Raw genomic sequence first — 23724 nt, 5'->3', positions numbered from 1 at the left:
CACAATATATCCTTATAACTTATTGGTGTTTTTTTTTTTTCATTTTAATGAAATTAGGTTTTAGAGGTTAAGTCATGTTGATACATGTAAGGTTTAGTTTATCCTTTTGAGCTGCTATATATTATTCCATTGTAGGAATAAACTGTATGTTATCCATTTTACTGTTCTTGGGCATTTAGGTTGTTTCCAGTTTTTTATTAATGATGTAACATTCTTGTGTATATCATGAGAATTTTTCTAGGAAGTGTATAAATAGAATTGCTGGGTCACAGGGTAGGTGCATCTTCAACTTTGTAGGTATTGCTGGAGTGTTGACTAAAGTAGTAGTGCAGTTTCCACTCCCTCTGCTGCTGCTACTGCTGCTAAGTCACTTCAGTCGTGTCCGACTCTGTGTGACCCCATAGACGGAAGGCTCCCCCTTCCCTGGGATTCTCCAGGCAAGAACACTGGAGTGGGTTGCCATTTCCTTCTCCAATGTGTGAAAGTGAAAAGTGAAAGTGAAGTCGCTCAGTCGTGTCGGACCCTTAGCGACCCCACGGACTGCAGCCTACCAGGCTCCTCCATCCATGGGATTTTCTAGGCAAGAGTACTGGAATGGCTTGCCATTGCCTTCTCCGTCCACTCCCTCTAGAACTGTGTAAAAATTCCCTTTCTTTTTTCCAACATCTTTGCCAGCATTTAATTGCTTAGGTTCTTCTATTTTGCCCGACTCATGAATGTAAAGTAGTTCCTCATTGTTCTAATTTGCATGTCCCTGGCCACGAATAATGTTGTGTGTCATTTCAGGTTAAAAGTTTTTGGCTATGGTTACTTTCCTTCTGGTGAATTCCCTTTGCTCAGTTTTCTAATGAATTATGTATTTCTTCTTTATTTACTTGTAGAAGTTCTGTGTGTAGTCTAGACAGTATTTTTTGTTGTTTGTTTTTTGTTTTATGAGCTACAAATATCTTCTCCAGTCTCTAGCTTTTTAAGTATTTATTTTGTTAATGGTGGACTATTTACTTATTTTTAGGTTGTTTATGTATATTGGTTTTTAGTGTAATAAGTTGTCAGTATTTTCTTTGTAGCCTGAACTTTCTCTTATCTTGAAGTCATAAAGCTATTTATTTATTTTTGGTAGAAGTTGTAAAGTTTTGCTTTTTCACATTATGACTTAACCCATCTAGTATTCAAGTGTAATGGATTCTAGTGTAATGGTTCGTATACATATAATAATCATACTGTCTCCTGATTTGTATTGCTCTCTCTGAAGTCGCTCAGTTGTGTCCAACTCTTTGCAACCCCATAGACTGTAGCCTACCAGGCTCCTCTGTCCATGGGATTCTCCAGGCAAGAATACTGGAGTGGATTGCCATTTCCTCCTCCAGGGGATCTTCCCAACCCAGGGATCAAACCCAGATCTCCTGAATTGCAGGCAGACGCTTTACCCTCCGAGCCATCAGGGAAGCCCATTGCTCTCTCTAGCACGCACCAAGTTTTCTTAAGTGCAAGTTTCTGTTTCCGAGTGATTTATTCCATTGTTCTGTTTGTCTTTTTTGTCAATGTATTTATTTGGATTTTTTAGTAATCTTAGGTGTCTACGTAAAATTTCTTGACTTTGTGTAAGAAATTAAATTTTTTGCCAATGTATTTATCATCGTTTTTCTCATAAAACAATAAGTTTTGATCCCTTTTCATTTTAATAAAAATTCTTTATGGTAAAATGATAAATTGTCCTGAGTAAGACTTTATTTAGAATACCTGAGAAATAAATTACTGCTGTTTTAGCTAAATTAAAGTTGGTCACTTTTTAGACTCAATGTCTGATCTTCAGTTATTTAATATGTTGGACTCCATGGAATGACACAGTGGCAACTGCTCATACTTACCTTTATCAGACATTTTCTATCCTTTAAATTGGGGCAGTACTGGAGTGGTAAGCAGGTAGAGTAGCAGTCTCCATGAGGTCAGCAGGGCAGCAAAACCAACGGAAAACAAGATTAAATGTAGAAGTTGGACTCTGTTTGCAAACATAATCATGGTATGAATCTGATTCTTTTTATTTATTTTTGGCAAAAGTCTAACAATTTATTGGAACAGACTAGAAAAGTAGTCACTAAAATTACAAAAACAATTTTTAAAAAAACTTTATTTTATATTAAAAACAATTAACCAAGTTTTATTTTTTAATGTGTAAAACTTTACCAACTGTTTATTACTTTACAGAAACTTCTCAGCAGTGTCTTTAAAACCTGTTTGGAGAGTTCACATCTGTTATCTAATTAGTTAAGTGATTGGCAGCCTTTTAAGCATAAGAGCAGAGCTCTAGAGTAGGGGCCTGTCTGAGTGCCAGGTCTCCTACAGAGGAAATCAAAGAATACCAACATTATGCCAACATTTTCAACATTTTGCTTCAAGCTAGCCTTAAGTTTTCTTTGTCATTATGCCTTTGCTGACGGACATGTTGTCCGGTGTACAAAATTACCACAGAACTCAGAATTTCTAGATCTGTAGTGTCACTTTTTAAAGCTATTGCAGTTTATTAGTTGGGAAGCTTCCTTTTAATTTGATTGGCTTTTCTTTTGAATATGGGTCATATTTTCCTGTTTCTTCTTATATCTAGTAATTTTTTATTATATCATAGATGTTGTGAATGTTATCTTGGAGACTGTGAGTTCTGTTTTAGTCCTCTGAAGATTATTGCTTTTCTCTTTTAAAGTAGTTGCTACCGATTGAATGTTTGTGTCTTCCCAAAATTCAGTGTTGATGTTATTTAACAAGACGGGGCTTTGGGAAAGTAGTTAGAGGAGGTCATGAAGGTGGGGTCGTGATACAAAGAGACGCGAGAGCTTGCTCTCTATCCCCACCTTGTGAGGACACAGTGAAAAGACAGCTGTCTGCAATCCAGGGAGGGGGCTCTCAGACAGAGACCTTACTGGCCCCTTGTTCTTGGATTCCAGTTTCTGGAACTTGGAGAAAATGAATTTTGGTTGTTGAAACCAAAGTTAAGTCTTATGGTATTTGTATGGCAGTCAGAGCACATTAGGATAGTAGTTGATTAACCTGACTGTACTCAAATTCCAAACTCTGACTCCTTCAATGGGCAATAAAAATATCTATTCAGTTAGTTACTCTATTCTTAACTGACCTGCTTGGAATCTGCCCCATGTATGCATGCTTCATGGGTCAGCTAGATTTCAGCAGTGTTAATATGCAGCATTTAGGGTTCCCTTTTTTTGTGACTCTGTCCTGTGCAGGACTTTTCCCATCACTTTCCAGCTGCTGTTGTAACCTTGAAGTTTGTATTCTGGTTCTTCAAGCCAGTAAAACTATGGAATTTCTATTGCAGTTTTAGCTACTTAGTAGGTATGCAGTGGGGCTTGTCTTAGCCATAAAATAGGAAACTCACTCAGTACTGTTCCTTTATTCTGAGTACAAACTTCATCTGATTCCTTCCTGCTTTTGGTTGCCTGTTCAGTGCTGCTAAGTAGTTTTGTTTTGTTTTTAATTTTTATTTTATCCTGAGTTTATGGTTATTATCTTTGGAGCATTAGTCCAATAGAAGCTCCATAGCTGGAGGCTCCTTTCTAATATTAATATATAGAATTGTTGAGTGTATTTACTTGTAAAAATAGATTGATTTTCAATGTTACCTTGAAGTAGAACTTTTAAAGCGATCCTTTTTTTTTTTCCCCCTCAATATTCACTATCAGTATATAGTCAAGAAGGGTGTGCTGGTACTGATTTGTTTGAAGAGTAGGATGTGGTTAGTAGACTTATTTGTAATCCATTCTAAAGGAGATCAATCCTGGGTGTTCACTGGAAGGACTGATGCTAAAGCTGAAACTCCAATACTTTGGCCACCTCATGCGAAGAGTTGACTCACTGGAAAAGACTCTGATGCTGGGAAGGATTGGGGGTGGGAGGAGAAGGGGACGACAGAGAATGAGATGGCTGGATGGTATCACTGACTCGACGGACATGAGTTTGAGTGAACTCCAGTAGTTGGTGATGGACAGGGAGGCTTGGCGTGCTGTGATTCATGGGGTCACAAAGAGTCGGACACGACTGAGCGACTGAACTGAACTGAACTGATGCTCCTTACTGCTAGGAGACAGATAGGAAGAATTTATAATTGAATTTTGAAGCATTGTTGAGATATGACTGTGTGTGGGGCATTTTGCTAAAAACATGGATCATAATCTTCAGAGCAACTTTGTGAGATAGGTATGTTATTCTATTTTATGGGTGAGGAAACAGAAGTTCAGACACTTAAGGTTGCATTAATAGATTAAGCAACAATGAACAGGTTATTCTGAACTCCATAATCTGATCTCTTTTACCACTGAAGATCACGTTTCCCTCTTTTGCTAACATTCTGTGGTTATAGTTGGTTTTTACTTTACCTAGAACATGTAAGTTTAGGAATTTTCAGATTTGTGTTTGTAGTGTGCCATCTTTTGGTAAAATACAGTAATGCAGTCTAGCAAAAGAAGTATAAAATTAGGAATTTTTATATGTATTTATAATCCAAGGCACATTTTATTGAATACTTGATGGTAGAGCAGAAGCTCAGAATTTCAAAAATTGTCGAAACCTATTGGGAATGATTTGCCATTATCAGCTGGGATATGTCACTGTCAGGCATAGGAAGCCAATCCCTAATGTAATCAATGAATGCCATAAATGACAAAACTGGTATGTATGGGGAGAATATATTTACATTTGGTGTTTACACAAACAGGAAAGGTGGTAAACCCTTGAAATAAACTTGGTGAATAATGAAGGAGGGGAAGCTGTGATAGTCTTGAAGCATGGTAATGTTTTTGTATGTCTCTGTAGGCACAAAATTTGATAAAAATTTGTGAGCATCAGAGTGACACTATTTAAGTGACTTAGCCAGAGGGTTTGCTAAAGTTTTGGTTGGATTTGTCAGTTATGGACTACTATGCAAGATTTGAAGTTGTGAAGAGATAGTACTGGCTGTTTGTTTATTATTTTTAACAAGAATGATAAAATGAAACTAACTATGAGTACATTTGTACTAGGTCCTGAAATTTAACAGTGTTCCTGTTTTGGTAGTTTTGTATTTTATCATATTAGACAAATGAGTGCTGAAAGAAAGTGAAAGTGTTAGTCGCTCAGTTGTGTCCCACTCTTTGCCACCTCATGGACTGTAGACTCCTCTGTCCATGGAATTCTCCAGGCAAGAAGACTGGAGTGGTTAGCCATTCTCTTCTCCAGGGGAATCTTCCTAACACAGGCATTGAACCTGTGTCTCCTGCATTGCAGACAGATTCTTTACCGTCTGAGCCACCAGGGAAGCCCCAAATGAGTACTAGAAGGGACTCAAGTGTTTTAGATTGTTGGTGATTGAAAGTGATCATTTCTGGGGAAAAAACTAGGTATATGTACTCAAACACTAGATATATTTTTCCTCAGTTATGTTTGGATTTCATCCATATGGCTTATTTAATGTCTTTTCTATTGAAATACCTGCAGAAAAAAGTAACTTCGTTCATGTACATCTAAAACTCTTTAGCCCCATCTTGTTTTTCTTCTTTAGAAAGCAACTCTTAATACAAGGGTCTACTGGGATTGTTGGCCTGGTAGAAGGGACACTAATAATATCCAAGAAACAATGCAGGGGAAGAATCTGAAGGACATGGCATATACATGTTAGATTGAATTGGCTCAGTGGAATTGTGAGATTTTTTTTGTGGGAAGCTTTTGTGAGATTTAGAGTATGGGTTGGCAAACTATGCCATGTATACTAAATCTGGCCAAAGCCTGTTCTGGCCAAGGCCTGAGCTCAGAATGGTTCTTATATTTTTTAGTGGTTGAAAAACAAATCAGTATGTGATAGAGGCAGTAAGTGGTCCAAAAAGCCTAAAATATTTACCATTTGGCTCTTAATAGAAAATATTTGCTGATTGCCCATATAGAGTATAGCCATACTTCTCTAAGTGCAAGTCGCTCAGTCGTGTCCGACTCTTTTGCGCCCCAATGCCAGAATACTGGGGTGGGTGGCTATGTCCTCCTCCAGGGGATCTTCCTAAACCAGCGTCCCTTACCTTTACTGCGTTGGCAGGCAGGTTTTTTACCACTAGTGCCACTTGGAAAGCCCACTATTGTGAATGGAGTATTCTATAAGTTCCATGTTTAAATCTCCTCTGTTCTTTCTAGTTTTCTACCTAGTTATCCAATCAAGAAAAAGAGGAGGGAGGGAAAAGGGGGATGTAGATTGTACAAGATTGCATTTCTTAACCTTTATCTAAGCCATATATTTTCAAGATCTCACTAAGATGTTTTCCTCTTGACGAAACTCCTTAAGAGGTCCATTGTATTGTTAATTAATAAATTTGCTCATGTTGTGTTAACTTTTCACCCATCTTTCATTCATGCTGTAGGCTTTAGGCCTGTGCTTATGAACTGCAAATAATTTAGTTTTTAAAAAAGCATATAGTTCATACTGAAGCAATCTGAGTGTTTCTCATGCTTGTATTTTGCCACTGTTTCAGTGTGTTATTTGCATATGTTAAATGTTTAGTTCTAGAATCTGATTTTGATGGACTTCATTACTGTATCATGGGACTGAGCTGCCTTTTTGTTTGCAAATAAGCTCACAGAGAGAAATTCCAAACAAATCTTTTGTCTTGCTTTAACAACCAGTAAAAATACAGCAGTAAGTACAATCACTGAGCGGTTCTCCCCACCCCAGAACGGTTCCAGTTTTTCTAAAAGAGAGAAGCAACCCTTTAAAAGATAAATCACAGTATAATTTTAATTATTATAAACCCATTTTTATAATTTAAAATTTTATTTATTAATTTGGCCATGCCAGATCTTAGTTGCAGCACTTAGAATCTTCAGTTGCAGTGGGTGAAATCTAGTTTTCCTGGCCAGGGATTGAACCCAGGCCTTTTACATTGGGACACAGAGTCTTTAGCCACTGGACCACCAGGGAAGTCCCTGCATTAAAAAATATATATATATATATTTATTTTTGGCTGTGCTGCATCTTTGTTGCTGAGAGGGCTTTTCTTTAGTTGTGGCGAGCAGGGGCTACTCTCTAGTTGCGGGCTTCTCATTGTGGTGGCTTCTCTTGTTGCAGAGCACAGGCTCTAGGGCACATGGGCTTTCGTAGTTGCAGCACGTGGGCTTAACATCTGTGGCACTCGGGCTTTAGAGCACAGGCTCAGTAGTTGTGGTGCACTGGCTTAGTTGCTCCGTGGCATATGGGATCTTCCCAGACCATGGAGAGAACTTGTGTCTTTGGCACAGGCAGTCGGATTCTTTACTACTGAGCCACCAGGGAAGCCCCCTGCGATTTTTAATAATAGAAGAGGAGCATAATAAAAATTTCATGAGTTTAAAGCAGTAAGTTAGTTATAGTAAAAATTCAACCTCACATCATCATATTTTAGAACAGCCTACCAAATGATTATTTTTAAAGTTACAAACAGAAGTCACATGAATAAATGTTTTCCAGTCCAGATGTGCTGCCTACCTTCAGTGTACTATGGTTCTGGAGTGGAAGAAGGGTTTAGGATAGCAGTAATATATCAGCAATCTAACTGACATGGCCAGATCTTTTGGTTGTCAGGACAGTGCTCTCACTGTGATCCTGGGGATGGTTCTATTCTGCAGTTGCATAAGGCGGTAGAGGGGATGGTGATTGCATATCTTAAATAGTGTAAGCCTCTTTGGTGGGCAGATGTGACAGAACTTTTGTTGCTTCAGTTTTCTGAGTGAAATGGGAAGTAGGTCATCAGTTGAGAATAAGAATAGTGAATGAGGGTTGGAGATTTGAGGAGAGGAGGAGATAGTGTGAAATCGTACAGGAGAAGGAGAAAATGAACCAGGGAAATGCGGTGTGACTATTGGGCATCACTAAGGGATGTTTGAGGTTTTAAAGTGAAATCAAAGGGTGTTGTTTTGTTTGTTTTTCCTGTAATCATATTAAGATAGAATAGATGGGGAGTTGGATTGCATCAGGATTGGGTTTGCCAGGGATATTCCTAGTGCAGTAAAACTGAAGAGAGTCCTATTTTTTTTTCCCACGAGAGGTATGTAGGTAAAGCAGATTCTTCAAAGGAATACCAGACTTTAGTTAGAATAAGAAGGTGGTGGAGGGACTGTGCTAAAAGAGCTTTAGAGTGTAGGACAATTTGCTGATGAAGGGTCATGGGTTCTAGAGGGCATTCTGTGAGTTTTAAAAAATTTATTTATTTACTTTTGACCGTACTGGGTCTTTATTCGCTATGTGCAGGCTTTCTCTAGTTGTGGCAAGTGGGGGCTACTCTTGTTTGAATTGCATGACTTCTCATTGCACAATGGGCTCTAGGCACTTGGGCTTCAGTAATTGGAGCTGCTAAGCTCTAGAGCACAGGCTCAGTAGTTGTGGCACACTGACTTAATTGCTCTATAGAATGTGGGATCTTCCCAGATCAGGAATCAGACCTGTGTCCCCTGCATTGGCAGGTGGATTCTTAACCATTGGACCACCTGGGAAGTCCCCATCCTGTGATTTCTGTAAATAGGGGATCATGGTATAATTTGCTCCTACTTAAGTGAATCTATTTAAAGGAGAACCATTGACCTAGAAAATGGACATTTTGAATGGAGAGACAGAATTTTGCAACCAGAATTAGATTAAAGGATATACCAAGGTTTATGATTAGAATATCTAAAGGATTTGAGAGGAACCTGCAAACTCCACCATCATAATTCTGTCTAGAATATCTCTTCTCCTAGGGGCTTCCTTTTTTTTGTTTGTTTTTGATTTGGCCCCCTGGTTGGCTTATGGGATCTTATTTCTCCAACTAGGCTTGTACCCTCTTCAGTAGAAACTCCCCTACCTAACCACTGAACTGTAGAGGTTTCATTATGGAATATAGGCTCTTCCTTGTTGTATTGTCCTGGTAAGAAAGAGGCAGGTAGAGAAGGGAAAAGAGATTTTGATAGAGCGCATGCTAATATCTATATTTAATATATAATATCTATAGACATGAAGTATAATATTTAATATTTTCTATATATCTAATATATGTGTTGTATGGAGGATGATGCTCAAGATCTTTAATCTACTCAGTCCTAATTTATGGAGTTTCACCTTTTTCAATATATAATGCCCCATCTCTTTCTAATCAGTCACCAGTAGGAGGGTACAGAGGCTAGGGATCCAAGCAAAAAGTTAAGTAGTGCTATAAACAGTAATTTTTAAAAACCTTTTAAACTTGAAATTGTTTCAGATTTATAGTAATTGAAGGAAATGTGTTAATCTTCCACTGTGATCCTAGATTTGTCTTATTCTCCCTATTAATTTTTATGCTATATTCATTTTAGCACTGTCATATTTAAGATTGTTCTAACAATCTGGTGAATCAGACATTTGAAATCATGTAGTAACCTGTACTATTCCTATTGCTGTTTAGCATCTCTTTTTTTCTAGTATTATTTTTCTTTTGATTAGAATTTGCTTAATGTGTTTTTCGGTGCCTCTGCCATTAGCCATTCCATGCCCCTGTGCTTTACATATTTATCTTAGAAATAGAATAGAATATATCTAGGGATTTTTTTGGCTGTGTTATGTAGCCTGTGGGATCTTAGTTCCCAGACCAGGGCTCAGGGGACCCAACTTGCACCCCCTTCAGTGGAAGCACAGAGTCTTAGCCATGGGAATGCTTGGCAAGTCTCTGACAGTCACTTTTAATTGGCTGTAAAATGATCCACTTCCCAGGATCATACCAGCCCCTTTTGAGGTTTTTGGCTCTGCATAGCACTGTTGATTTAGTATCTGCATAGTACTGTTGACTAGTAATCTCAATCTCAGTGGATTTAAATGGGAATGATTCTCATATTTTAGGTGTGCTGTCATCAATAAACACGTTATATGTAATAAATACTTAGTGAACTAAAAATGGAATTATTTTTTATGTATTTCTTATTAAATTTTTCTTTGTAATATTAATTGATTAGTTTATAAACAGTCTTTTTAAACTTTCTGTTTTAGTCCCAGAAGTCCTGGATAGAAAGCACTTTGACCAAGAGGGAGTGTGTATATATCATACCAAGTTCCAAAGACCCTCACAGGTAAGTATTCTTCTATTTATTCTGAATTCTTCTTTAAATTTAGATGTAAATTACCTAGCTATTTATTTATTAAAAACTAAAATTATTAATTATTTGTAGTTACTGTTGGGAGAAGGAAATGGCAACCCACTTCAGTATTCTTGCCTAGATAATCCTGTGGACAGAGGAACCTGGTGGGCTGCTGTCCGTAGGGTCGCAAAGAGTCGGACACGACTGAAGCAACTTAGCATGCACGCATGCATTGGAGAAGGGAATGGCAACCCACTCCAGTGTTCTTGCCTGGAGAATCCCAGGGACAGAGGGGCCTGGTGGGCTGCCATCTATGGGGTTGCATAGCGTCGGATACGACTGAAGCGACTTAGCAGCAGCAGTTACTGTTAATTTTTGTGTTTACTGTTAATCTTTTAGGATTAGGAGGAGATAGTATTAGCAAGATATCAGCATTCTGCAGTTCTTAATGACATTTCACAACATGAAACCTCTCATTCAGAGTGTTCTTCCTTCCCTGATCTTCCCCCATATCATACTAGTGTATTACAAAGATCAAATAGTTAAGTCTCTTTTTTAAAAATTTGATTTATTGATACTGAGAACTTAAAAAGTTTATGTATCTGTTACGCATCTACTGAGTACCCAACACTATAGTTTATACTGAAGAAACCACTATGAACCTAATGGTTGTTGTTTTTGTTTGCCAATATATAGCTATAGATGAGCACCTATTGGAAAACCCATCACCAGAAATTTGTTGGCATCTCTGATTGTCCTCTGGTCTTAAAAATGGCATTGATAATAGAAAAAAATTTAAGTAAAGGACATGAGTTAGAATTCAAAAAAAGGATCTCTTGAGGTATTTATTAAAGAAACATTTTTCCTAAATTGTTTCTTTTTTCTGAGACCGAAAAATAGCAAAAAGCTTAAAAGGGTACATCAAAGATATACTTACTTCCTGGACTACAAAGCACTTTTCTTCACAGGCACTTAGGACAAATTAATTGAAAAAGGTGTTTACCAGGGTTTTTAGTCATCTTACCACTCCTGTGTCCTATTAAACCTTGTTTTCTATGAAGTTATCTTCTCTGCAACTTTCACTTCCATTTGATATATGGCTCTTATGAAAATACAACCAAGTAAGCAATCTTTTATTAACTATTTTAAGTTACAGCATGTGTGTGTTCACTCAGTTGTATCTGACTCTTTGCTGCCCTACAAACTGTAGCCCGCCAAGTTCCTCTGTCCATGGGATACTCCAGGCCAGGAGTACTAGAGTGGGTTGCCGTTTCCTTCTTCAGGGGATCTTCTCGACCCAGGGATCGAACTGGTGTTTCCTGCGTTGGCAGGCAGGTTCTTTTACCACTGAGCCACCTGGGAAGCCCAGTCTTTTATTAACTGATGTCTATTAAGTTATAGCACCTGTCCCTATTATTGTGACATCATAGTGAATTCTTGGTAAATATTTGTTGATTAGAATTTCTAAATATTTTGTTTGTGTATTACATAAACCTTCTGTTTGAAATTCAACATTTCTTTTTATATTAATGGCAAAAAATTTTATTTTGAGTATCTCTCTCTTTTATACAAATTTTCATTATAAGAGAAATGTGCATGATAAGTTTTGCAAACTTGAGATGCAGAAAATTGGCTCAATATTCAGAGTATCAAAACATGAAGACAGTCATTAATAACTTTTATTGCACCTATTTTTAATCTTTACTCAGTGCATAGCTTTTGTTCTAAAATATTGCTAAATTCAATCTATATGTAAAACGTTATATCTGTTTTTTTTTTAACAAAATGTTATAGTAACTTTATTTTTCCATAATATCCCTTTAAGAGTAGTAGTTAATACTTTGCTGGTGTGTATACAATTCATATATGTATCCTACTTTTGGGCACTAGTTTTCAATTTTTAGCCTATTAAAATTAGGTCGTGATGGAGATCTTAGTGGATAAACTTATTTTTGTGTTTCAAGTTTTATTCCCCCTTTGTATATGTAACGCCAAAAAACTTTCCAAAAGATTAAAGAATATGTACATTGGCACCAGTAGTGACGAGAATGCCTGAATATTGATTAATGTTAGCCATCATCTTCAAGAAAGTGATTAATAGAAAATTATGTATTAAATTTGCATTTATTTGATCACCAGTAAGAAAACATTTTTTGTATTCTTTAATAATCCCCCAATTTTTGGTAATTTCTGTAAATGTCTTCTTAGATCATTAAAATAGATAACGTTAATGTCTCTTTCAATCATTCTGTGATTTATCTGAATTTCATACTAGTTATTAAAGATGGGTTTTGTTATAAGATCATTTTTTTTTAACCAGAGAGCACCAATAACATTTCCCAGGTCACACTGTTCTTTGTTCTTAATTGTTGCATCCTTACTAATTATATATCTGGATCATAATTTTAATATTCCCTGATTGATGGACATTTTAGCTAACCTGTTTTTCTTTTTTGCTATTAGACAAAAGTATTCTGTAATGAATAACTTTATTTTACACATATTCTATAGATATTTTTAACCTTTACTCTTCAGTTCAGTCGCTCAGTTATGTCCGACTCTCTGCGACCCCATGAATCACAGCACACCAGGCCTCCCTGTCCATCACCAACTCCCGGAGTTCACTCAAACTCATGTCCATCGAGTTGGTGATGCCATCCAGCCATCTCATTCACTGTCGTTCCCTTCTCTTCACGCCCCCAATCCCTCCCAGCATCAGAGTCTTTTCCAGTGAGTCAACTCTTTGCATGACGTGGCCAAAGTATTGGAGTTTCAGCTTTAGCATCAGTCCTTCCAGTGAACACCCAGGATTGATCTCCTTTAGAATGGACTGGTTGGATCTCCTTGCAGTCCAAGGGACTCTCAAGAGTCTTCTCCAGCACCACAGTTCAAAAGCATCAGTTCTTCGGCGATCAGCTTTCTTCACAGTCCAACTCTCACATCCATACATGACCACGGGAAATACCGTAGCCTTGACTAGATGGACCTTTGTTGGCAAAGTAATGTCTCTGCTTTTTAATATGCTATCTAGGTTGGTCATAACTTTCCTTCTGAGGAGTAAGCGTATTTTAATTTCATGGCTGCAGTCAGCATCTGCAGTGATTTTGGAGCCCAAAAAAATAAAGTCTGACACTGTTTCCACTGTTTCCCCATATTTCCCATGAAGTGATGGGACCAGATGCCATGATCTTTGTTTTCTGAATGTTGAGCTTCAAGCCAGCCTTTTCACTCTCCTCTTTCACTTTCATCAAGAGGCTTTTGAGTTCCTCTTCACTTTCTACCATAAGGGTGGTGTCATCTGCATATCTGAGCTTATTGATGTTTCTCCCAGCAGTCTTGATTCCAACTTGTGCTTTTTCCGGCCCAGCGTTCCTCATGATGTACTCTGCATATAAGTTAAACAAGCAGGGTGACAATATACAACCTTGACGTACTCCTTTTCCTATTTGGAACCAGTCTGTTGTTCATGTCCAGTTCTAACTGTTGCTTTCTGACCTGCATACAGGTTTCTCAGGTCAGGTGGTCTGGTATTCCCATCTCTTTCAGAATTTTCCAGTTTATTGTGATCCACACAGTCAAAGGATTTGGCATAGTCAAAGAAGCAGAAATAGATGTTTTTCTGGAACTCTCTTGCTTTCTCCATGATCCAGCAGATGTTGGCAGTTTGATCTCTGGTTCCTCTGCCTTTTCTAAAACCTGCTTGAACATCTGGGAATTCACGGTTCACATATTACTGAAGCCTTTAAGTTTGAGAATCTACATTTTTCATTTTGATGAGTATTGCCAAATTGCCCTCCATTTGTACTCCTACCAGCAGATATAAGACTACTTTCTTCTATATTCTTAACCAAGATATTGTCTTAAAGTATTAAATAATTTTCTTCCAGTCAAATATCTTTTCACATGTATGTTTTTACTGTGAATTATCTGTTCATAGGGACTTCCTAGGTGGCTCTGTGGTAAAGAGTCCACCTGCCAATTCAGGAGATGCAGGGGACATTGGTTCAATTCCTGGGTAAGGAAGATCCCCTGCAGCAGGAAATAACACCACTCCAGTATTCTTGCCTAGGAAATACCATGGACAGAGAAGCCTGGTGGGTCACAGTCCAGGGTTTGCAGAGTGTACACGACTGAGTGACTGAGCACACATGCCTACATCTGTTCATATATTTTCCCATTTTATATTGATTTGATAAATATATATTATATTAGGGAAGCTAATACATTTTTATATTATATATTAGGGAAGCTTTATATATTATATTTATATTTAATATAATAATTATAATATTAGGGAAGCTAACCTTTTCTCTATAAATATTTTTTCTCAGTTTATCTTTGGACTTTTATTAGTGATGTGTTTTTGCCCCATAAAAAAATTTTTTTTTATAACTTTTTAAAAAATTAAAAAAAAAAAATCTGTCTTTTGTGGTTTCTCGGTTTCATGACACAACTAATTGTATTTAAAATATGAAAACTGAGTTTTTAAAAAAGGTACAAATGACCTAAGATATCTCTTGAAAAATATATAATATTCCTTTGTTTTGTACTTTTTTAAAATGGATTATTATAGTTTAGTTTAAATGAGAAGAAAAATGATTTTCCCTTTAAGTAATAGATTTACCTTTTTTTATAGATGCCTTCCAGGATGTCAGATTTGTCAGCAACTTGTCAGGTAAGTATCATAACAATAACGGTATTGCACAAATTTTGGAAAATAAAACTAGTATATTAAAAAATCAGAATACACTGGGATAAAATTTACAGGCCATTATGTTTAAGCGTTACTTAACTCACACTTGGGAGGTAGAGGATTAGGCAGAGTTCCTTGAAACTCAAGTGCAGGTGCCTGAGTAGAGTGCTTAAGTTGAATATGAATTAGCTGGGTAAAGATTGAGAAAGGGGATTTAAAGCAGAGAGAACAGTTTGTGGGAAGGTCTGGCAGTGAAAGAGATTCTGGTTATGTCAGGAAACTACAAGCTATAGAAGGTATTAATAAGATGGATATTGAAAAGATCTGAGTCTTGAGAAATAAGTAGGGCCAGATCATTTGAACTTTTTATATACTATGCCACACAGTTTTGATTTCATGTTAAAAAAATATAGGGAAGTAACATGCTTTGATTTTCTCTTTTTTCCCCTCGATAAGAGCAGTTGGCATTTTGAGGAGATTGGATTGAGAGGAAAAAATAGTTTGGAAGTTTTTAGAGTAATTCTGGCAAAAAATGAGAGCTTGAATTAAGATACTACCTATGGTGATGAAAAGAAATAGGCCGGATCAATCAGATAAACTCAGTAGGATTGGGAAGATTTGAGGATGGTACCTAAGTTTCTTACTCGGGCAACTAATTAAAGAGTAATGTTGTTCTTTAAGATGTGATGAAGGAATGTAAGAGAAGAAGAGCAAGGTCTCCGGTTGGCAGGCTAAGAGCAGAAGTTCATAGAAAGAGTTCATTTACATATACTGAATTGTTTTACCATATCCAGGCCTATTCATTCTTTCCTCTAGATGGGTAGTTCCGTCTGGCGTCTGCACTCAGGCTGAAGAGCTTCCTTTAGCTTTTGGTATAATGCTGGTATACTCGATGGACATGGGTTTGGGTGCACTCTGGGAGTTGGTGTTGGACAGGGATGCCTGGCATGCTGCGGTTCATGGGGTTGCAAAGAGTCGGATGCAACTGAGTGACTGAACTGAACTGGTATACTGGAGATGAGTTTTCTCAGCTTGGTTTATCTGAAAATATGTTTATTTTACTCATTTTTAAAGGATGTTTTCCCTGAATATGAAATTTTGAGTTTACTCATTCCAGTGATTTGAAGATACCATTCTATTGTCTTCTGGCTCTTGTTTCTAGTTGGAGTCAGCTGTCATCAGTGCAGTGGTGTCTGTGTGTAATGGGTCTTTTTTCCCTCTGGCTGTTTTAAGGATTCTTTTCCCTATAATTTTGGTTTTTAACAGCAGGCCTGTGATGTGCCTGAGAATGGTCCTCTTTTTCCTTCTTTTTGAATAAATCTTGAATAAATATCTGCAAGTTCATGTTTTTCACCAAATTTTAGCCACTATTTCTTAAAGTCCTTTTCTGCCCCTTCTCTGTCTCTCCTCCCTCTAGGACTCTGGGTATATTAGGTTGCTTGATATTTTCTGCAGGTCACTGAGGCCCTGTTTTATTTTTGTTTAATTAAAATAATTTTTTCCCATTTATCAAATTAGATCATTTGTGTTGATCTGTCTTCAGGTTCACTAACATTTATACAATCTCCAATGCTGTTTTGGCATCCAGGAAGTAGATGTCTCAAACTAAGTTTATTAATAGAAGCCTGAATCATCAAATACTAATGTATTTAAAGTATTTTAATGCTATTGTGAACATATTAACTTACTGATATCCTAAAATCAGAAAGTCAGATTATTTTCATATTCTTCAAAAGTTCCTTTATTTTCATACAGTTTTTCATTGACTGTTTTTTTAAAAGGTCTTTCAAAAGTTTTATTATTTTTTTCCCTTAGGTGTTTTTGTGGTCGCTTGGTCAAGCAACATGCTTGCTTTACTGCAAGTCTTGCCATGAAATACTCAGATGTGAAATTGGGTGACCATTTTAATCAGACATTAGAAGAGTGGTCTGTGGAAAAACATACAGAACAGAGCCCAACGGATGCTTATGGAGTCATAAATTTTCAAGGGGGTTCTCATTCCTACAGAGCTAAGGTATGTTGTGTATTAGAGTATCTTACTTCATTTACCTTTTAATTAATTCTAACTCTTTGCAACTCTATGGACTGGAGCCCACCAGGCTCCTCTGTCTATGGAATTCTCCAGGTAAGAATACTAGAGTGGGTTGCCATGCCCTTCTCCAAGGGATCTTCCTGACCCAGGGATCAAACCCATGTCTCTCGAGCCTGCTGCATTGGCAGTCAGGCTCTTTACCGCTACCTGGGTAAAGGAAGATTCTTTACCATTTGAGCTACCCAGGAAGCTGGTTAATTAAATAATGTATGTTTATTATCTGACAGTTTATATAATAGTGTGTCAGAAAATTAGTTTTAGTCATTTCTTTATTTTGAAGTTCTTTGTATTGGTACACACAAATATAGAATTATGTTTTGGTGCATTGAACCTCTTTTAGTTTCATTTACTATTTTACTTTCTCTTTGTTCCCTTTTTTTATCTTTTAGGTTACATATTTTTAATTACTGCTTTTCTTCTTTATAGCATCTTATTTATATATTTTTTGGTTCTGTAGATTTATTTTATAAATACTATAAAATACATCTTTAACTGGTTACTGTTACAGATTAGTACTTTTACCAGTTCCTGGTCAATGCAAGAACCTTTAGAATACTTGTGACTACATTTATTTCCCTCATGACTTACGTGCTTTTGTTGGCATAAGTTTTATTTTTTTGTGTGTGTGTATTTTAAAAACTCCCAAAGTGATCGTTCTCAGTGGATCAGAGGTAAAGAATCTGCCTGCTAATGCACACAGATTCGATTCCTGATCCTGGAAGATCCCACGTGCCATGGAGCGAAGAAGCCCACGTGCCACAACTATTGAGCCTGTGCTTCAGAGCCCAGGAACCACAAGTACTGCTCCCACATGCTACAACTACTGAAGCCTACATGCCCTAGAGCCAGTTCTCAGCAACAAAAGAAGGTACCATAGGGAGAAGCCCAGAGCACTGCAGTGAAGAATAGCCCCCGCTCGCTTCAACTAGAGAAAGCCAACTCAGAACAAAGATCTGGCACAGCCAAATATAAATAAATGAAAATCTTTAAATCCCCAAATAATAATTTATGATTCATTTAGACTTGTCTACATTTTACCTTTTAAGTTGCTGTGCCTGGTTCCCTCCCTGCCTTGATGTGCTAAGCAGTGTCATATGGTGGGCCTGTCTCTCCATGTTTTTCTGTTCTCTTGGATCCTGACACCACAAGTTGTCACAGCTTTGGTAGCTTACAGATGTCTTAATAACAGGGGTTGTTAATCTAGTTTCTCTAGTTCCCAGGGGCAGAGTTGGTCCAAAACAATGTAGTCCATCATTGTTGAAATGGAATTCCTCGTTTATTACTAGCATAATCTGTTTCTTTTTTTATTTTATTTATTCAGTCATGACTGTGATGGGTCTTCATTGCTGCATGAGGGCTTTCTCTAGTTGCTGCAAGCAGGGGCTACTCTTTTTTGCAGAGCATGGCCTCAGTAGTTGTGGCACACAGGCTCAGTTGCCTCACAGCATGTGAAATCCTCTTGGACCAAGGATCAAACTCAGTCCCCTGCACTGGCAGATGGACTCCCAACCTCTGGACCACCAGGGAAGTACCATAGTCTGTTTTTTAAATTTATTAACTTTAGATTATTTTCCAGCACTACTTAATGTACCCAAGTATAATGATGAGTTAAACAAAGCTAATGCTTAAAAATGTATAGAAGAAATCTCATTACAAATCATTGTTAAGGGAATCTGGAGTCTTCTCAGTTTTACATAATTTATGATATTTTGGGATATTTTTCCTTGGTGTTTGATCTCTGTTTGTAAAGGAATGGATAATATATTGTTTTGGAAAGAACCTTTATTACAGAAGATTAAAAGTGGTCCCCCCCCCAACATCTGAGTATTATAGATTTGATATGAATATTTTTTATTTCTTCTTACAAGGCAAGAAATACTGTGGATAAATCTGTAAACCAGATGAATGGTTATGGTAACTATATAATCAAAAAAAGTAACAAATTTACGTCTTCAAGTTTGAAAATTAGAGTGCCATTATTTCTCTAGCTGTTACAGAATGATTTTCCAGCTTTAAAATTGTTTGTTATTGCTTATTCTTACGAGTGTAAATATATTACAAGTAGCCAATGAAATCTATTTTATACAAATCTGATGCAAATAAAGTTTTTCTTAAGTCATATGATGCTGCATTATGAAACTTATGAATTATTATTTTTTAAAAATCTTTCTTGTTAGTATGTGAGGCTATCATATGACACCAAACCTGAAATCATTCTACAACTTCTGCTTAAAGAATGGCAAATGGAATTACCCAAACTTGTTATCTCTGTGCATGGTGGCATGCAGAAGTTTGAGCTTCACCCACGAATCAAGCAGTTGCTTGGAAAGGGTCTTATTAAAGCTGCAGTTACAACCGGAGCCTGGATTTTAACTGGAGGAGTAAACACAGGTAAACAGTAATAAAATTGGTATAATTTTTATTTGATGTGTTTGTAAATTTTTCATAATATCAGATATTTGAAAAGTCAACACAGTATAAATGTATACTAGTCTTCTGTTAAGTAATGTATAGTTCTTAAGTATAAACGCTAACTGAAAAATGAATTTGGTTTTTGTTTGTTTTTTAAAAGAATGATATGCTTTATCATTTACTTTTTTTTTATTAAGACTTTATTTTTGGCTGTGCCTCGTGGCTTGCAGGATCTTAGTTCCCTAGCCTGGGCCATTGTGATGACAGTGCCAAATCCTAATCACTGGACCGTCAGGGAATTCCCAAGAATAATGTGCTTTGGAGCAAGGGTTTGCAAACTATGGTTCCCTGCACCAAATCCAGCCTACTCCTTATTTTTGTAGATAAAGGTTTACTGGAACACAGCCACATTTGTTTTTGTATGGTTTTGTATCACACTTCTGTGCTATAAAAGCAAAGGTGGATAGTTCTTGGACTGTATGTCTTGCAAAGCCTAAAATGCTTAAAATTTGGTCTTTTATAAAAAGTTTTCTGACCTCCTACTGTATAGCAAAGTGTTATTCGTGTCACTTTGTGACTGCTGGTAAATTGAGAAAAGAATGGCAATTCATTGCCTAGACAGTGGTAAAAAATAGCTTTTGAAATTAATTTTTAATATAATCTTATATTCTAAGTCTTTCTTATCACATACACAGTTTGGATAGAAGGTAGGCAAATTAATTTTAATATCAAAAGTAAAACATAGTTATTATTTAAATTAGTTTGCAAAAATCTATTTCATTAACAGCCACTGTTTTTTGAACCTTATTGTGGCACTCTTCTAGCCACTGAAAATATATCATTACACAAAATATTTGCCTTCATGGAGCTTATATTCTAGTGGGAAAGATGTAGAAAACAAGCAGATAACTAAATGTATAATAAATTAAATAATAAGTTCTTTGGGAGACACATAAAAATTAGAGGAGGGATAGTAAGGGATGGTCAAGGAAGCTTCATTCGTAAGGTAACTTTGATTAGAAGTGGAAGGAAATGAAGCAAATGAGATTAAGAATAATGTGGGACAGAGCATTTAAAGGAGAAGAAATGGAAAGTATTGGAAAAATAGTAAGAAAGGTCCAGTGTAGCTTAAGTAGAATGAGGAAGGACTGCTGGGTGATGAGATTAGAAAGTTACAGGTGAGTGGTGATGGTGGGGTCGACATGGGGTTTGTGGTGAATATCAGGAGCAACAGACAGATCATCATATAAGGCCTTTCAGGCCATTATAAGCACTTTGACTTTTAATTTGAATTAGAAGGGGAGGTTTTAAACAGAGAGTTGACAGGAGCAAAGATATCTTGAATGATGGTTTACAGATAGACTATAAACAGGCAAGGCAGCAATTGGAAGAACAGTGAAGATGCTATTTCAGTAATCCATGTGAGGAATGAGATCTAATGTGTTATAAAAATCTAATTGAGTGATGCGTTGATTTGCTAGGGCTGTTAAAACACCACAGACTGGGAGGCTTAAACAAAAGAAATTTATTTTCTAATAGTTCTGGAGACCCAAGATCAAGATGTTAGCAAGTTTGGTTCCTCCTGATGCAGCTCTCCTGGACTTACAGATGGCCATCTTTTCGCTGTGTCCGCTTGTGGCCTTTCCCATTGCATGTGCACCTCTGGTGTCTCTTTTTGTGTCCAAATTTCCCCTTCTTAGAAGGACACCAGCCAGATTGGATTAGGGCCTACCCTAACATCCTCATTTTCACACGATACCCTAAAGGATCTATTTCCAAATACCGTCACATTCTAAGGTACTGGGGTTAGAATATCAACATAGGAATTTTGGGGAGGATACTGTTCAGTCCATAACAAGTGGTAATGAGAAGTTGTGTGCTCTTTTGAATTATTTTTTCTGTATACTTTCCTCCCAATTTTTGACTCAGTTGGAAAACTGTTGTAGTTTTTTGTGAGTGTGTGTGTTTTGCTTATAGTCCTGAGCCATACTCTTCTTTTTTTTTAGATGATGTATAGAGCAGTAACAAAAACTACAGTTAACATGAGGAATCTAAGAGAGGAGACTAGGCCTAACAACATGGTAAAAGTTAGTTTTACGTGTGTTTCAGGCAGTTGTAGTGATTTGACATTGTGGGTTTTTTTTTCTTTTTCGTCCTTGTGTTTTCTTTTGAAAGTTTGTCTTTTGGACTTCGTTGCTTTTTATCTTGTATATGTAAAAAAAACTGGCACCAGTTGTAACGTTACTGAGAACAGGATTGTTTTGAACACAATAAAGACTTTCAAATAAAGTGAATTTTAATTTTGTATGAACAGGTGTGGCAAAACATGTTGGTGATGCCCTTAAAGAACATGCTTCCAGATCATCTCGAAAGATTTGCACTATTGGAATAGCTCCATGGGGAGTGATTGAAAACAGAAATGATCTTGTTGGGAGAGATGTAAGAGTGTTCTTTAAAATTTCTTTTATTTAAGCTTATGTCGAAACAAAATTAGAGCAAGAATAGTGCAAAGTCAACCTAAAATATTCATGATCATACTACAGTCCTTTTGAAAACACCATCATAGATGAAAAAGTTGTGATTATAGTGTTAGTACATTTTGTTTCTGCCTTTTTTTGTATAACTATTTCACAGCTTTTCCATATCATGCCAGTCTGTGTAATTAAGTTTTTAATGATTGCTTGATGTTAAGAATTAATTGTATTGTCTGTGAAAGTAGTAATCAAATGCTGGTGTTTTATTCAAGTAGGTTAAAGACTTGCGAATTGGTTGTAGATATTTTTTCAAGAGATTATTAAAAAGGAATTAATTATAATGATCATTTTCAAATGAAATTAAATTTCTAACATCAATTTTAAAGATTCTACTTATGACTGGAAAAGTAGCAATATGACATTTAACTGCTTTTATTCAGTGTCCTTTGTATATTGCACTTTATTCTCTAATAACCTGAGAGTTTCTTAACATTGTTTATTTATTTGCTTATTTGCTGCTGTTTGCTTTGCATACGATGATGAAATATGATATATTCTGCAGTGAGAGCCAAAATATAATTGTTTGGTTTAACCCATTATTGAATAATCTTCAGCTGCTTAAAAGCTCATGCGTTCTGATACATTCTTTTATATTTTATATTTTTGCCTTTACAGATTATTTCAAAATTTGTTTTTACTTTATGTTATATTTAATCCTACCCACTAACTCTCATGTTTGCTGTTGTTTAGGTGGTTGCTCCTTACCAAACTTTGTTGAATCCTTTGAGCAAATTGAATGTTCTGAATAATCTGCATTCCCATTTCATATTGGTGGATGATGGCACTGTTGGAAAGTATGGAGCAGAAGTCAGACTTAGAAGAGAACTTGAGAAAACTGTTAATCAGCAAAGAATTCATGCTAGTAAGGGCATTTACAAATTTGTTGTTAAAATTATTCTGGGCTGTATTAATTGCTAGCAGCATTCTATGAAAGGTAGAATGTTCTTTAAGTCCTCATTTTGTTAGTAGCCGGATGACATACAAAACAACAAAGAGTAACTGACCTTACACAAAATAAAACCTAGGAAAGGAAGTTTGAGATTAAACAGGATACTCAGATATCAAGGCCAAAGCCACAAAAGTTCATTGGAAGTTTTGTTGCTACTGTAATCCCATTGCATCTCAAGGAATTCAGACATATTCTTAATGTATGATGTATTCCAGTACATGACTTTGAAGCTCAGGATTGAAGAGGAAAAACATACTTTATTGTGAAGTTAGAATCACTTTACTTAAAGTAGATAACACAAGTAGGTATCACTCTTTGGTAGATAAGTCTTAAAAGTTGGTATTCTTGACACATGTCTTCTTTTCCAACCATGGTCAAACTCTCTGGTTCAACGTCTAGATTTTTATTTCAAAAAGAAGAAATTTTATAATTTTAGGACACCAAGAAGGTGAGCTCTATGATGAAATGAAATGTAAGTACAAAAATTACAGAATAGTATTTTCAGATTATGATGGAGTCATAGCATCTCCTTAAACTTAGGAATGTTTTAAACTTTGCAAATATCTATATTTTGGATTTTTTCACTAGGTATTCACTAAATTTCTTTTCTGTTACTCTTATAGAGGTCTTGGATTTTATTGATCTGTTTATATAATCCTGATTCTGTCATTAATTTCTGTACTTATGCCTCAATGCATTTGGAATAAAAAAATGATTAAAAATAGAAACATTGGAAGTTCAACTCATGCCATATTAAAAAGCAAACTGAAAACCAACTTGGTGTTTTAATTTCTAATCAAGAGTCAAAGTAGTGAAATATGCAAAATAGTTATTGCTTTTCAGTGAATATATGTTCCAGTGTTATATATTGAATTTTCTAATTTTGTTACTTAGACTTAAAAGTCAGTATAAAAGTAATTTTTTTAGTATTTTATTTATATCAGATTAATTCAACAGTCTT

The 23724-nt window shown here is 36.3% G+C and overlaps 1 protein-coding gene across 1 annotated transcript in view; it reads left to right on the top strand.

Moving 5' to 3' along the window:
• The window catches only part of TRPM7 (transient receptor potential cation channel subfamily M member 7), a 104976-nt gene that overhangs the window by 7371 nt on the left and 73881 nt on the right, over positions 1–23724 (top strand). Inside the window, exons 2-7 of the mRNA XM_055437479.2 lie at positions 9995–10074; positions 14720–14758; positions 16592–16790; positions 19046–19259; positions 21595–21719; positions 22505–22676. Coding sequence (XP_055293454.1) covers positions 9995–10074; positions 14720–14758; positions 16592–16790; positions 19046–19259; positions 21595–21719; positions 22505–22676 — 829 coding nt within the window. The remainder of the gene's footprint in view (positions 1–9994; positions 10075–14719; positions 14759–16591; positions 16791–19045; positions 19260–21594; positions 21720–22504; positions 22677–23724) is intronic.

Source organism: Moschus berezovskii, chromosome 9 (genome assembly GCF_049115385.1).
Source record: "Moschus berezovskii isolate FMDL1 chromosome 9, NW_MosBer_1.0, whole genome shotgun sequence".
Taxonomy (NCBI): Eukaryota; Metazoa; Chordata; class Mammalia; order Artiodactyla; family Moschidae; genus Moschus; species Moschus berezovskii.
The sequence above is the reverse complement of the archived record's forward strand: the minus strand, read 5'-3'. Positions and strand labels throughout refer to the sequence as shown.